At 47.1% G+C, this 15,761-nt stretch overlaps 1 protein-coding gene across 3 annotated transcripts in view; it reads right to left on the bottom strand.

Moving 5' to 3' along the window:
- The window catches only part of zdhhc2 (zDHHC palmitoyltransferase 2), a 183,878-nt gene that overhangs the window by 78,018 nt on the left and 90,099 nt on the right, over nucleotides 1-15,761 (bottom strand). For all 3 annotated transcript variants that reach the window (XR_013577521.1, XM_078548420.1, XM_078548406.1), the window contains exon 6: nucleotides 14,557-14,589. Coding sequence is in view for 2 of the 3 variants with exons in the window: in XM_078548420.1 (XP_078404546.1) it covers nucleotides 14,557-14,589 (33 nt within the window). In the remaining variant the exon portion in view is untranslated. The remainder of the gene's footprint in view (nucleotides 1-14,556; nucleotides 14,590-15,761) is intronic.

Here is a 15,761-nt window from a genome sequence, read left to right as displayed (position 1 = left end):
TCTAATAGCACTGTGGGTATACCTACGCCACATGAACTGCAGCAGCTTAAGAAGGCAGCTCACCACCACCTTCTCAAAGGCAATTAGGGATAGGCAATAAATGCTGGCCTAGCCAGTGATGTTCACACCCCATGAATGAATTAAAAAAATTACTTTGGAACTAAAGATTAGGATGCTTTTTTTACGTTAGTCAAAAGGGCTTTGGACATTGAGATGGAGCAGTTGTTAGCTGGCAGGAGATTACAGTTGTGAAATGTTATTCCATTTCTCAGCAACTCAATAGAACAGCTTTAACATAGGACAATTTTTCACGATGTTTCACAGGAGCATAACAAGACACAAATTGATACCAAATCAAAGAAGGATATTAGGATAAGGGACTAAAAGTTTGGACAAAGAGGGTTGATTTAAGGAGGGTCTTAAAAGGAGAGCAAGGAGAAGAACTGGATAGGTTAAGGAATGGAATTCCGGGGCATAGGATCTAGATAGCTGAAAGCATGGCTGCCGATGGAGGTGGGGGGGGTGGCGAGCTTGGCAACAAAGGGAGTGGGAATGCACACAAGAGGCCAGAGTTGAAGGAGCACAGAGTTGCTGGACAGTTGTAAGATAGGAGAGGTTACAGAGCTAGGGATGGGTGAGGTCATGGAGAAATTTGAACATGAGAATGAGAATTTTACGTTTGAGGCACTGGTGAACTAGGAACTAATGTAGGTCAGTGAGCACAAGGGTGATAGTCAATTTCCCTCTAAACTTTCTTTGTTGTTTGTGGCCTGTTTAGTTCAACGCATGATATCTTTTAATTTTTTTGTGTGCATCTTAAAGGGGACAGTTTGTGAGCAGCCTGCACAGTACCTTCATGACTGCTATGTGGCTGTGCAGCTTAGAGGGATCACTGGCGATTTCTGAGTGGAACTAGGGTTAGGATAGAGGCCGCAGAGTTTTGGATGAACTCAAGTTTATGGAGGGTGAAAGATAGGAGATTGGCCAGAAGAGCATTGGGAAAGTCAATTCTGGAGATAACCAACGAATGGATGACAGTTTCAGCCGCAGCTGGGCTCAGAACGGGTGATATAAAGGGGTAAAAGTAGCCAGTCTTTGAAAAGATATGGGGTCGGAAGTTCAACTCAGGGTTCAAACAGGAAGCTGAGTTTGTCATCAATCTATTTGAGCCTGAAATAGTGGTCAGGGAGGGAGATAGTCCATTCTTTCTCCACCAGTTCTATGTACAAAGTGTAGTAGCAGGTGTGAAAAAACTTTTTACCCGCCAGCCACAATGGCAGGTTTTCATGCTGTATCGTCCCCTTCCTGCCTCATAAATTATGCAGTCATAGGAAACACGCCTCTGATTGGCCCACCACCCACTTACCTCCCCTCTTTCTCACACCGGGTGCCATATTTAAACTGTAGCCGCGCACTCTGTTCTCAATGCTTGCAGCCCAGGACTGTTACGCTGAAGACATGGCCTCCAAAGCCAAGAAGATTGCAGCCATCCTGATTCAGTGACACATCCCTGGGACACCTCCTGTACACCGTGGAGGCCCATCACAATGTCCTCTACTCCCGCTCTGGCTGCAGGAGGCCCAATAGTCTCACCACTCCGGCTTGGGAGATGGTGGCAGAGGTGGTCAGTGCCAATGCTGCACACAGGAGGTTGGCCATCCAGTGCAGAAAATGGATGAATGATCTCATCCCTGCTGCCAGGGTAAGTCAACCATCTCATTACTCTAAACTCACCCACTCACAAGCCCATCACACATTCACTGGCATCTCACTCTGCCAGCTCAATGGACATCACTAATCACTCTCTCACACACACCCTCACATCTCCATCTGGCCTCATTTCCTCTGGAGACTGCCTCCTCATCCCGTCCAAGGCTCCATTCAGCACACGTGCATGCCTGGTATCCTTTGCATTTAGCCTGGTATGCACCTTGCTCACAGTCTCTCCATCTGTCTTTATGCAGGACAAGATTGTGCACAATCACCAGGAGAGGTCCCAGATGGGGGTTGGAGTGCCAAACATCAAGGTCCTCACTCTGTTCGAGAGTCGAATGCTGGAGCTGGCCAGAGAGGATGTTGACCGTTCCTGTGGCGACAGTAAGGTCATTGGTGAACACCCACGTGAGGATCCTGCACCCTTGATCCTTCTCTCAACGCTACTCTGAGTCCACTGTTCTGCATTCAAAGTGGCTGCCCAGCACTAATAATCACCAGTATCTTCCCTAGGCACATCTGGCAACTTTGACCCCAACCCCAGCGCTGACAACACCTCATATGAGGACCCTGGGGGCAGCACTATTGAAGACCCTTCACAGCGCTCACCCACACCCTCCACCAGCGCAGCAGCACACACCTCAGTGAGACCTAGATGTAGAGCAGCCTCGGGGTCACAATCCGGTGAGCACAGCACACAATCTGTTCCACAGTAGGCAGAGGCAGGGACATTCTTGGCTGCTGGCACTCAGAGGACTGCTGGAGGCAAGGAATCTGCTGAGTCCAAGTCTGATGATGAGCCTCTGGACTCGATCCTCAATCAGTTGTTGGAGCTGCAAAGGCAATCTCGGGAAAATCAAGAAGGGATGTCTGGTGCACTCCTCAGATTGCAAGAGACAATGGAGGAGTCCATCCGCCTTCAGTCTGAGTTGATAGCGTTGGCATGCTGACGCACAGAGGTCAACACTGGTAGGATGGCAGCCGCCATGGAGACCTTGGTCCAGAGCATCGGTCCTGCACTGCTGTGTGGGCTGAACTCCATTGTTGACGCCATGGTTGGCCTCCAAGAGTGTCAACACAAGAGGTGTGCAGGGCAGCTCGGTCTCACTCCAGCTTCTCTTTCTCCTCGGAGTCAGCCAGGGGCCGGTGTCTCAGTCTAGGGCTTCTTCCCTGTGCAGTGTGTAACCTTCAGACCAAAGTGATGGTCTGACTTCACACTCACTTGACACGTTAGTGATGCCTGCACCTCGATGGTGCTTATCATTGCTGAAAGAGGGCAGGCATCACCGAGTTCCGTCATTCTCTCTGTGTGTTCTCAGCACCTTTGAGGTGGGGCTGGCCACCCATCTCTTCTGCATCTGTGACCAGTGATGCTGTGCTCCTGAAGGGGACAGGTGCTGAAGGCTGACAAAAAAATCGGCTGCATTTAAAGTTTCATGGCTGCGTCTCTATGATATGACCCTGATCATGGAGCGCAAGCAAGCTACCCTCAGCCAGACAGGAATCAGGCATTCACAGAGGCTATGTGAAGATCCATGGAGTGTCCTCATTGCATGTTGTTATCATCCTCCTGGAATGTAGCAAATCTTAGGGCCTCCACTGCATCTCCATGAAATGAGCCTGAGGGTATGTGCACTGCCATTAGCCACACAGGAGTCTAACCATAAAACCATAGAAAAGTTACAGCTCAGAAGGAGGCCATTCAGCCCATCTTGTCCATGCCAGCCCGAGGACACCCAGGTGCCCTTTCTAATCCCACCTTCCTGCACCTGGCCCATAGCCCTGCAGCTTACAGCATTTTAGGTGCAGATCCAGGTACTTTTTAAAAGGGTTTAAAGTTTCTGCCTCTACCACCAACTTGGGCAGCGAATTCCAGACACCCACTACCCTCTGCGTTAAAAAAGTTCTTCCTCATGTCCTCCCTACACCTCTGCCATTTATCTTGAATCTATGTCCCCTGGTTCTAGAATCCTCCATCAAGGGAAACAATTTTATCCTGTCCACTCTATCTATTCCCCTCATAATTTTGTACACCTCAATGAAGTCACCTCTCAGCCTTCTTTGTTCTAAGGAAAATAACCCCAACCTATCCAATCTCTCCTCATAGCTACACTTTTCTAACCGTGGCAACATTCTTGTAAACTTCCTCTGCACTCTCTCCAGAGCTATTACGTCCTTCCTGTAATGTGGTGACCAGAACTGCACACAATACTCCAGTTGTGGCCTCACCAGTGTTTTATACAATTCCAACATTATACCCTTACTTTTATATTCTATACCTCTGCCAATGAAGGAAAGCATTCCATATGTCTTCTTTACAGCCTTGTCTACTTGAACTGCTGCCTTCAGGGACCTGTGTACTTGTACGCCAAGATCTCTCACTTCATCTACCCCGCTTAGTATATTCCCATTTATTGTGTAATCCCTATAACTGTTTGACCTCCTTAAATGAATGACCTCACACTTCTCTATGTTAAAATCCACCTGCCACTTTACCGCCGACTCCACCAACCCATCTATATCATTTTGGAGATTATGGCTATCCTCTACACTATCCACTACTCGGCCAATCTTTGTGTCATCTGCAAATTTCCCAATCGTGCCCCCCATGTTCACGTGCAAATCATTACTATATAACACAAACAGCAAGGGTCCCAACGCCAAGCCCTGTGGAACACCATTTGAGACAACTTTCCATTCGCAAGGGCATCCATCGACCATTACCCTTTGTTTCCTGTTACAAAGCCAACCTTTTATCCAGTTTGCCATATTACCCTGAATCCCATGGGCTTTTACTTTCCTGACCAATCTGCCATGTGGGACCTTGTCAAATGCCTTGCTAAAATCTATGTACACAAGATCCACTGCACTACCTTCATCAACCCTTCTTGTCACTTCCTCAAAGAATTCAATCAAATTTGTGAGGCAAGACTTTCCTTTAACAAATCCATGCTGACCATCCCGGACTAGTCCATGCCTTTCACATGACAGTTAATCCTATCTCTCAGGATTGATTCTACTAATTTGCTCACCACTGCTGTAAGACTAACTGGCCTATAATTATTTGGCATTTCCTTTGATCCCTTTTTAAACAATGGAACTACGTTTGCATTTCTCCAGTCCTCCACTACCTCCCCTGTATCTAGTGAAGATTGGAAAATCATCCTCAGAGCATCTGCTATCTCCTCCCTGACTTCCTTCAGCAGCCTCGGAAACAATCCATCTGGCCCTGGTGACTTATCCACTTTCAAGGATTTCAACCCTTCGAGTACTTCCTCTCTCTTTATGATTATCCCGTCCAATATCTTGCAGTGTTCCTCCTGGACTACTGTATCTACATCCTCCCTTTCCTTTGTAAACATGGAGACAAAATATTCATTCAAAACCCTTCCCACAGACTCTGCATCTACACACAAGTTTCCATCTTCATCTCTGATAGGTCCCACTTTTTCCTTAACTAACCTTTTAGCATTAATGTATTGGCAAAACATCTTTGGGTTATCTTTAACTTTACTTGCTAATCTTTTTCATGCCCTCTCTTTGATTTCCTTATTTCATTTTTTCCTTCGTCCCTGCACTTCCTATATTCGTCTAGGCTATCTACAGTGCTTAGTTCTTTGTGCCTATCGTATGCTTTCTTTTTCTGTTTGATCTTCCCCTGTATTCCTCTAGACAACCAGGGGGGTCTAGATTTTGCAGTACCACTCTTATTTTTGCAGGGGACATGTCTACTTTGTACAAATAGGATTTCGCTTTTTAGTGCTTCCCACTGGTTTTCCACTGTTTTATCCTCCAGCAGTGCTGTCCAGTCCACCTCACCCTTCTCATTTCTGCAAAATTTGCCTTCCCCCAGTTCAAGACTTTTACTCCTGCCTTATCTCTGTCCTTTTCCATGATAATGCTAAATCTAACTGAATTGTAATTACTGTCCCCAATATGGTTGCCAACTGTCACTTCACCCACTTGCCCTTCTTCGTTCCCCAAGACTAGGTCTAGAATTGCATCTCCTCTCGTTGGGTTTGTCACTAATTGGTTGAAAAAAGTTTCCTGGACACACTGCAGGAATTTTTCTCCCTCAGTGCCCCTTATATTGTTTGAATCCCAGTTGATATTAGGATAGTTGAAGTCTCCTACTATTATTGCCCTCTTATTCTTACAAGCAGAAATTTGCCTACATATTTGTTCTTCTATCTCCCTTTCACTATTTGGGAGTCTGTAGTACACTCCCAGTAGTGTGACTGCCCTTTTTTTATTTCTAAGCTCAATCCATAAAGCCTCATTTGTTGAGCCATTTAGTATATCATCCCTTCTCACAACTGGAATTGATTCTTTAACCATTAGTGCTACCCCTCCTCAGTTTTTATCTCCTACTCTATCGTGTCTGAAGACTCTATAACCAGGGATATTAAGCTGCCAGTTTTGTCCCTCCTTTAGCCAGGTCTCCGTTATAGCAATGACATCCTGCTGCCATGTGTCTACCTGTGTCCTTAACTCATCTACCTTGTTTATAATACTCCTTGCATTGAAGTATAAACATTTTAACCCCATCGATTTCCCTTGCTGGACACTTTGTAAACTTTGCTTCTCCTGTAACTCCATGTCTATCACAACGTCCCTAGCTAATGTTCTACCTCCATTTTTCTGATCGGAATCTGACCTATCTGATCCTACTCCTGGGATCCCATCCCCCTGCCACACTAGTTTAAATACTCCCCAACAGAACTAGCAAAAGCCCCCGCAAGGACACAGGTCCCAGCTCTGCCTGGGTGCAGCCCGGTCCCAGTGCCTCAAGAATCTGAATCCCTCCCGGCTACACCATCTCGTCAGGTGCATATTCATTTGGTCTATCCTCTTATTCCTGCTCTTGCTAGCACATGGAACTGGGAGTAATCCTGAGATTACTACATTTGAGGTCCCGCATTTTAATTTATCTCCTAACTCCCTGTACTGAGCTTGCAGGTCCTCATCCCTTTATTTAGCTACGTCGTTGGTACTAATGTGTACCATGACCACTGGCTGCTTACCTTTCCTCCCCAGAATGTCCTGCAGCTGCTCCGTGACATCCCGGACCCTGGCACCAGGGAGGCAACATACCATCCTTGATTCACGTTTGCGGCCATATAAGCGTCCGTCTGTGCCCCTAACTATTGAATCCCCCTATCACTATAGCCCTGCCACTTGTTTTCCTCCCGCCCCTCTGAACAGCAGAGCCACCCATGGTGCAGTGAACTTGGCTGTTGCTGCTTTCCCCTGAGAGGCCATCCCCCCCAACAGTATCCAAAGCGGTATATCGGTTAGAGAGGGGGATGACCACAGGGGACTCCTGAACTGCCTTCCTGAGTCTTTTACTGTTCCTGATGGTCACCCATTCCCTTTCTGCCTGTGTAATCTTCTCTTGCGGTGTGACCACCTTGCTAAATGTGTTATCCACAACTTGCTCAGCATCGCTAATGCTCCACAATGAGTCCACCCGCAGTTCCAACTCCGAAATCCGGTTAGCTAGAAGCTGCATTTAGACACACCTTCTGCACACATGGTCAACAGGGATGCTTCTCATTTCCCACATCCTGCAGGAGGAGCATATCACGGGTCTGAGATCTCCTGCCATAACGTCCCTCTCGATTAAGTTAGTTACACCCTTAAAAAAATACGCTAGCTCGGGACCATATTTATGTTAGCTAGGAACCTTGTTTCTTGACTTATACTTGTACAGTACTACTCTAAACTTTTTTTTTAGCTCCTACCTCAGTATTAAACAATGAGTAACTTTAATAGATTGAAAAAAAAACTCACCAGGATTTACCCACCAATCAGCTGCTTTGTAAAAAAAATCCACTGTCAGAAGAGTGTCCCTCGCAGGTCTAGTGCACTCCTGAAGGTACTGCCCCTCCCTCTCTTTTTTTTTTGGTTTGAGGAGGGAGGGATGGAAACACTACAGCAATGTAATGTTTGGGGCTATTCCGTTCTTTGACAGTGGGTCCTCCTCGATCACCTTCTGAGTCGCGGTGTCTGCGGTGACTTCTCCCAGAATACTTCAGTCACTTCTCACTACTGCTCTCTGTTGGATGCTCTGCCTCCCGTTGAGTGCAAGACTCCTTCTCCTCGATCCCCTTCTGAGTCGCGGTGTCTGTGGTGACTTCTCCCAGAATACTTCAGTCACTTCTCACTACTACCCTCTGTTGGATGCAACATTTACAGATGCAAGATGAGGCTGTCAGGACTGTCCTCAATGCATCTCATCATCATCCTCCACGAATCTTGAGGTTATGAGGTCCTCCTGAGCCTGCCTGCCTCATCTGGCCCGTGTGATGGCCTCGTTGCCGGCATCCTCATCTTCAAGGACCTCATCACTGTCATCGCCTTTGATGTCCTCCTCATCAGAGAAGATGTGCAGCTCTTCAATCTCCTCCTCATCCAGTTCCTCAGCGCCAGGTTGTGGAGTGTGTGGCAAGCTATGATGATGCGTGACACCCTCTGGGGACTGTACTGCAGTGCTCCATCGGACCTGTCTACGCAGCAGAACCTCATTTTCAAATTGCCTATCGTTTGCTCCACCAAAGTCCGGGTCGTGGCATGAGCCTCATTATACCATCACTCTGAGGTCTGAGGCTGCCGCACGGGCGTTCATCAGCCAGGTCCTCTGTGGGTAGCCCTTGTCCCCGAGGAGCCAACCCTGCAGCCTCTCTGGGTCCTGGAAGGTGTCAGGGATTGGAGACCCACTAAGGATGTAGGACTCGTGGATACTCCCTGGGAATCTTGCGCAGACCTGTAGGATGGGTTTGTGGTGGTCACACACCAGCTGAACATTCAGCGAGTGTGGAAACCCTTGTGGCTGATGTAGCTGGCTGCTTGTTGCCATGGAGATCTAAGCACCACGTGATTACAGTCGATGGCACCCTGCACCTGTGAAAAACCAGAGATCTGGGCAAATCCCAGCACTCCTGCTTCCTAGCTTTCCTGATCCCAGGTGAAATGCACAAAGTTCTGTGCCTTCATGAAGCTGGTGTCCGGGACCACCTGGATACACTTGTGCGTGGTGGTTTGTGAGATCCCGCACAGGTCACCTGTGCAGCCCTGGAACGAGCCATTGGCATAACAATTGAGCATCGTGGATACTTTCACGGCCACTGGCAGTGGATGCCCCGTAGCGCCAAATCCTGCAGCAGGTGGCATTTGTGACCAACCAGTTCCCTAGACATGCGCAGACTTCAGCGACACTGGTTCTCAGTCATCTGCAGGAATGACAAGCGCCATCTACAGACCCTGGGTCTAGTGAAGCGTCTGCAAGTGACGGCTCGCTGTGGATCTTCAGGCCCTGCCACCCCTTCATCTTGAGGGAGGTACTCCTCCCTTTGCTGAGCCTGGCGCCTCCACCACTCTCTTCTTCTTCTCTGCTCTCTGTAAGCCATGAGACATACCGTTTAATCACCAGGCTCCATGATCCTGATGTTCTCCTCCTGCAGGATCAAAGAGTGGATTAGCATATGTGCCCTAAGAACCTCTCTTGGTTAAGTCTGAAGGCCCCTTCATGCTTGTGCACTTCCTTCAGTCTGTGCTGCCTTGCCCCAACCCCTCCACCCCAGCCTCACCCGCACTGGAGCCCTTGTCCTGGCACCGTACTGAAAGCCAGCCAAGAGAAGGGGGCTTGCCTGTGCCCCCTCCCCCGAATGCACAGCTCCCCTTCCTTTATGTCCTATGGGTAATGCTCACCAGTGCTGCGCACGTTTGTATGCACTCACCTCCATGTTCCCCTTGAAGTCGCCAGGTGCATGCTTTTTAAAGGCGGTCGTGAAGCACGCCGTTCTGAAGTCACACCGACTTGGGCAGTAAATTTGACATGGAGGGATGATTCTGGCGACCAGGGCTTATAATAAGATTCTAAAGTATTGAAATTAGGCTCTCGGCGTGAAACTGATTTCTGTCCCTCACACCGAATTGTCAGCCCCCGCCTGCCATGACGCCCGCCGCCAACAGGACCAGATGATTGCATCTGATTGCACCAATGGGTGGAATTGTAACTTGCAAAGGCGGGGATGGATGCAGGCATGGGCATTTGCTCACATTTGTACTGAGAGAGTGCATTCACTGTTTTAGAGGTGACTTACAACATTTTGGAAATCATTTCTGCTACCTTGGACTTTATTCACCTTGGTCTGATCTTCCCTGCTGTCAGCCTTCTCTGCAACATCTTGGATCTCTGATGAGGAGCAAGAGGAGAACCAGAAACACCAACAGCAACAGAAACATCAAGAGCAACACTAGCAGCAGCTGTGTTTTCCTCAGCCATATGCTGCTCCACAGGACAGAGAGGATATCCACAGAGCTCCAGCTCAAAGGAGGGAATACTCCCAGCAGAGTGTCTACAGGCAGACGATTGGTTTTCTTGACATGACTAAGCATTACTGAGTGCCTCAGCAGGCTGAGACTTACATGGCAGCTCATTGTCGACATCTGCAGCCTCCTGAAACAAGACCTCCTTTCCAGTGGACCAGGTGGGCATGCATTGGTTGCCAAGGTCACCACAGCCCTGAATTCCTTCACCTCGAGCACCTTCCAGGGATCAGCTGGTGACATTTGCAGGATGTCACAATCTGCTGTTTTCAAATTCCTCTCCCAGGTGACTGATGCTATGTTTGCCAGGGCTGCCAATTATTTCTGCTTTGCTGCTGAAGATGACAATCAGACAGAGAAGGCTGTCAGATTTGTTGCAATGGCTGGATTCCTACTGATGCAGGGAATGACAGGCGGCCATATGTGGCCATCAAGTGCCCTCAGGTCAACCAGCAATATTTGTCAATTAGAAGGGATTCCACTCCATTAATGTTTAGTTGGTATGTGACCATTGGAAAGATTTCACATATCTCTGTGTAAGATATCCTGGAAGCTGCCATGAAGCCTTCATTTGCACAAATCATGTCTCCTGCAGGTCTTCTACCTCCAAAATGTGTCATCAGATGGCTCCTTGGAGAAAAGAGTTATTATCTGAGAACATGGCTGATGACACAGTTGAGGGGTCCTGCCACTGATGGAGAGGAGATGTACAAGCAGAGCCATATGAGCATAAGAGTGGTCATAGAACAAACCACTGGGTTTTGAAGGTCGCATTTTAGATGCCTGGACAGATTTGGGAGTACCCCTCAGTATGGCTCAACAAGGGTGTCCTGAATGGGAGAGGCCTGCTATGCCTTGCACAACATAGCATTGTGGAGAGAATTGGAACTCCAGAAGCAGGAAGGTGATGACTTATCCGCATCCTTGCAGGAGGAGTCAGAGGGGAAGGAGCAATAGGAGGAGCAAGATGAAGAGGAGCCTGATGTGCCCAAGGTCCCTGAAGCAGCTCATCTGCCTGCCAGAGATGTCTGCAACAGCCTCATAAAAGTGTGGTTCAGATAACCTGAGCACATGAGGCCTTGTGGCACACCAATGCTGAACCCAGTGCCCACTGCCAAACACAAATCCCACAGTCAATTATTGTTCCATTGCATTCATTCCTTTTGTTTCCCTTCTACTCTTGTTATAACATCTCTACAAGGCTGATGGCCATTTTACAGGCAAGAGGCAACAATGAAGTTGACTGGATAATGGAAGTTTGAAATAAAGTTTATGCTTATTAATATTTTCAAAACCATAACAAAATCAAAACAAATGCCCAAGCAAATCTCCCTAAGGAACTAAAATGTCTTCCCTTTTCCATTTTCTATGAATTAAATGTGGTGCTACTGATTCAGCAGAGCTCGAGACAGGCTGATCATTCTCTGCTCTGGCTGCTCAGATGCTCTTGGTTCGATTCTTTCTTCAGCATTGGAGCCCATAAGGGCCCTGCAAAAGACTACCCGCCTGCACTCGTGCAGGGCAGACTCAGTCATCGGGACTGGAGGCTGTGAGGCTCTGATTGTGGGGGGGGCGGTTTGGGGCAAAAGATGAAAACTGGGAATGCTTTAGCCCCCAATTCCATGCGCCCTTTCACCATCTTCCTTCTCATGGCCCACTCACACTTTCCTGCTATCAAGAGCAGGAGAGCACGACTGCATTTCAGTGAGGTGCTGAACAACCAAGGAGAGGCTTTCCTCCATCCTATTTAACATGACAGATTCGCGACCTGCAAGAACACTCGTCCTAGCATGGATCAACTGTAGACCGTCCCAATGGTACAGCCCCCACTTTCCCCAGCGCTGGTGCCAGTGCCCCATGAACCAGAACCCATTTCTCCCACACCAGTCTTTGAGCCACGCATTCATCTCTCTAATCTTATTTGCCCTATGCCAATTTGCATGTGGCTCAGGTAATAATCCAGAGATTATTAGCTTTGAGGTTCTGCTTCTTAATTTGGTACCTAGCTCCTCATACTGACTATGCAGTACCTCATTCCTTGTACTGTCTACGTTGTTGGTACCTACATGGGCCATGACAACTGGATCCTCCCCCTCCCACTTCGGGCTCCTCTCCAGCCCTGAGCAGATGTTGCCTGGCACCAGGCAGGCAATGCAGCCATCTGGACTCTCGCTTTTTGCTGCAGAGAACTGTGTCAATCCCCCTCACAATACTATCCCTTATTACCACTACATTCCTGTTTGCTCCCCCTGCTTGAATGGCTTCCTGTACCATGGTGCCATGCCCAATCTGCTCATCCACCTTGCAGGCCTTGTTTTCGTCCACACAGGTTGTGAGCACCTCAAATCTGTTCGACAATTGCAAAGTCTGAGGCTCCTCCACTACTGTCTGCTTGGTCCCTTTACCTGCCTCACTCATGGTCACATCCTCCTGTCCCTTACTGTGGACCAAAACAGACAACCCTTTTCTAAGAGGTGAGATCACCTTTGGAACAAAGTCTCCAGGTATTTCTCCCACAGCCCTCATGTTGCGCAGTGTCTGCAGTTCAGCTTCCAGATCAATAATCCTGATCTGAAATTCCTCTAACTATTTACACTTTCTGCAGATGTGTTTGTCCTGGATCGCCTTGGCGTCCAAAAGCTCCCGCATTCCAGAGCAACATAACACCTGTCCTGCCATTGTTACTTATGTTATTTAGTTAACTTAATTTAATTACTCTCCTAATTAACTTAGAATAATTCCTATGTATACCACATCTCTTTTCCCCGTGCACTGAATTCCCACGTGAACCTAATTCACGACTCACCCAATCTCTGTCTCGCTCAGGCGTAGTCGCCTGATTCCTCACATGCCCCTTCATGCAAGTGGCCACGCTTTCCAGTAAGGTGGACATCAGCACAAAGGCCTGAAACATCACGGAATTCATGATAGAGACAGACTCCTTCAAATTTACTCCAAAGATGCATAATTTCTCTGGAAATGCTGATAGGACCTCACACATTTTCTTTTGCTGCTCCAGAATTGTCCTCTTCATGGATGACCCCCAAGCCAAGGCATCTGTTCTAGTTGAGCAGAGCTTGGAGGGTCTTGCATCCACTGACAAGGGACTCTACACTACTGTCCCTGTCTCCAACAATTACTCCTGCATATTTGTGATGTTCAGCACAACATATGGCAACCTAATTAATTCTCTTGGATGCTTTACCATGCTGTATGTATTTGCACTGGTAGAGGGTGCACAAGTTGTGTGCCGGTGCTTCCTCAGAGAGCACAATCTCCTCTGAGAACTCTGTAGTCTCCTCCTGTTCCAGCTCCTGTGTCACCGCAGGGAACAATACATCTCCTCAGGGACTCTCAGCCGGCAGTATGGCCTCCAGGGAAGCATCAGAGAACTGGGAGTGACAGCCTTCCCACGTTATACATCCATCCTTATGCTTGCTCTATCCTTGGTGATAGATCTGCAGTGGAGCCATTCTGACTCCTCTGGGGTCCCTGCAAAAAGATCCATCAATTGACAGGTGGTGGAGGCCATCATTACATCCTCACTTTCTGACTGGTCACGAAACCTGAATGCCATATCTGAGTTAAAAACTCACGGCAAAGCCTGCTCCATGAACTATTGGATTCCCAATCTGCTTGCGCTCCCTCCCACCCCCGGCATCCCCCAATCTCTGTCATTGCGAGCGAGTTCATTAAGTAAAAATTCTGCCCAATGGCTTTGGTTCTCCTAGTGTTTAATTAGAGGAAATTGCTGCTCATCCAGGACTGGATGTTGGACAAGCAGACTGACAACATAGACAGCAGAAGGATTGAGGGAGGTGGTGGTGTAGTATTGCTGAATGCCATCAGTGTATATGGAACTTGATGTCATGCCTTTGGATTATGTCACTGAAGGCGTGTGGGTGAGTAGCAAGTGGGGAAAGGATAAGTTCTTGGGGAACTCCAGAAGTAAATGCAGAGGGGGGCAAAAGGAGTCTTTGAAGTTCTCTCTCCATAACTGGATAGGTAAGAGAGGAGCCAGGCAATGGCAATTCCACTCAGCTTGACAATGGAGGTGGTGTTGGAGGGGGATGGCGTGGTTGACAATGTCAAAGGCTCCAGTGCAGTTGAGTAATATGAGGAGTGGTAGAGCTTTATGTTATAGTGACAGAGAGTAACATTTGTGACTTTGATGAGGGCTGTTTCTTTGTTACGGTAGGGATGGAATGTTGATTGGAGACGTTCAGTTCAATTTTGGGAGGCAGTAGCATGTTCAAGAACTTTCACGGTTGGAAACAGGGCAGTAGTTTTCAGGGATAGGGGGACAAAAGGTTTTTACTGAGAAGGGGTTGATAAGTTTTGAAAGAAAGGGGGAGAGTACCTGAAGAGAGGAAACCACTGACAAACGATTCAGCCTACAATTTGTAAATGTCAAAATTCTGAGAAATTGCAGTATCATTTTGGAGCTATGCCATTTGTTGAAGAAGCCAGTATGAGGCTGACTCAATGCAAAATATGGAAGTTTTTACATACCAAGGACAGTGATGGTCCATCTTCAAAATGCACCTATTGAAAACAGAAAATCATTGGTTACTATAATATTAAAATCAATCACATTGTGCACCATTGTCAGAGTTGGTACTACCAGCAGGGATCCTCACACATTGGCAGTGCATATCAAAAAATGACCCCACTGTGTAAATGCTAACAGCTATATTAAAGTTGGTACAAAATGAAAGTGTTTCAGAGGTCTGGTAAGAAGCAAAATATGGTTATGAATGCCACAAGTCAGTTTATCCGATGGCAAGCAAACAATTAGGTGTTGAATAACGTAATAATGTAAATCATGAGTAGTCTTGGCTCATGCACATCCACCAATGGAAATTCACCCACCCACTGCGTGCCAAGGAGTTCAGATCATTAGCATGAAGTAACCAATCACATGTCTTATGTAACAAAGGACAGCCCACACTGAGACTTCACTATCATTGAAACAGGGTGAGAAAAGCCAAAAAGTGTTCTCTTGTCTTAATGCATATTCCTGAATAACTGTCTTGGCTGAATTTGGCATCCAAAAGGACATTCAGATATTGATTTGAATCACAGCTGGCACAAATGGCCCTTGGACCTTCTAACAAGTATCTTAAAGATCTTCTCTTGAAACATTAAAAGCTTTATTACTGTAACTGGCAGCGACTTTCACCATATACCATTGGTTAGCCTATTGTTCAAGATAATGTTTAAAATGAATTAGGTCCCCAAGAGAGACCAAGATCACACAACACTATTCAAAAAAGAGCAGTGGAGTTCTCCCCAGTATCCTGGTAAATTTTTATCCATCAAACAAAATCACTAAAATAGATTATCTGGCCATTACCTCATTGCTATCTGCACAACCTTGCTGTGTACCAATTGGTTACAGCTTTTCCTACAACAATGAGGATTGTTCAAAAGTACTTCACTAGTTGCAAAACACTTTGGGAAGTCTCAAGATCATGAAAGTCACTATTCAAATACTAGTGCTTTCTTCCTTTATATTTATCCAAATGAAATAGTGTATAACTAATGACAAATCAGTGTCAAAACCTCCTATGTTCTGTTGTAACATTACAATATTATAGCCAGGATTTAACTTGGAGGCAGTGCCCACCATTTGGAAAGACGGGGGCGAGATTGCCTCTGTCAGCACTGGAAGCCACGAGTCTATTTTACAGGGTTCAGGCAATTAGTTACCTGAA

The sequence above is a fragment of the Cetorhinus maximus genome, chromosome 1 (assembly GCF_964194155.1).
Source record: "Cetorhinus maximus chromosome 1, sCetMax3.hap1.1, whole genome shotgun sequence".
Taxonomy (NCBI): Eukaryota; Metazoa; Chordata; class Chondrichthyes; order Lamniformes; family Cetorhinidae; genus Cetorhinus; species Cetorhinus maximus.
This window is presented reverse-complemented; position numbering and strand designations above follow the sequence as displayed.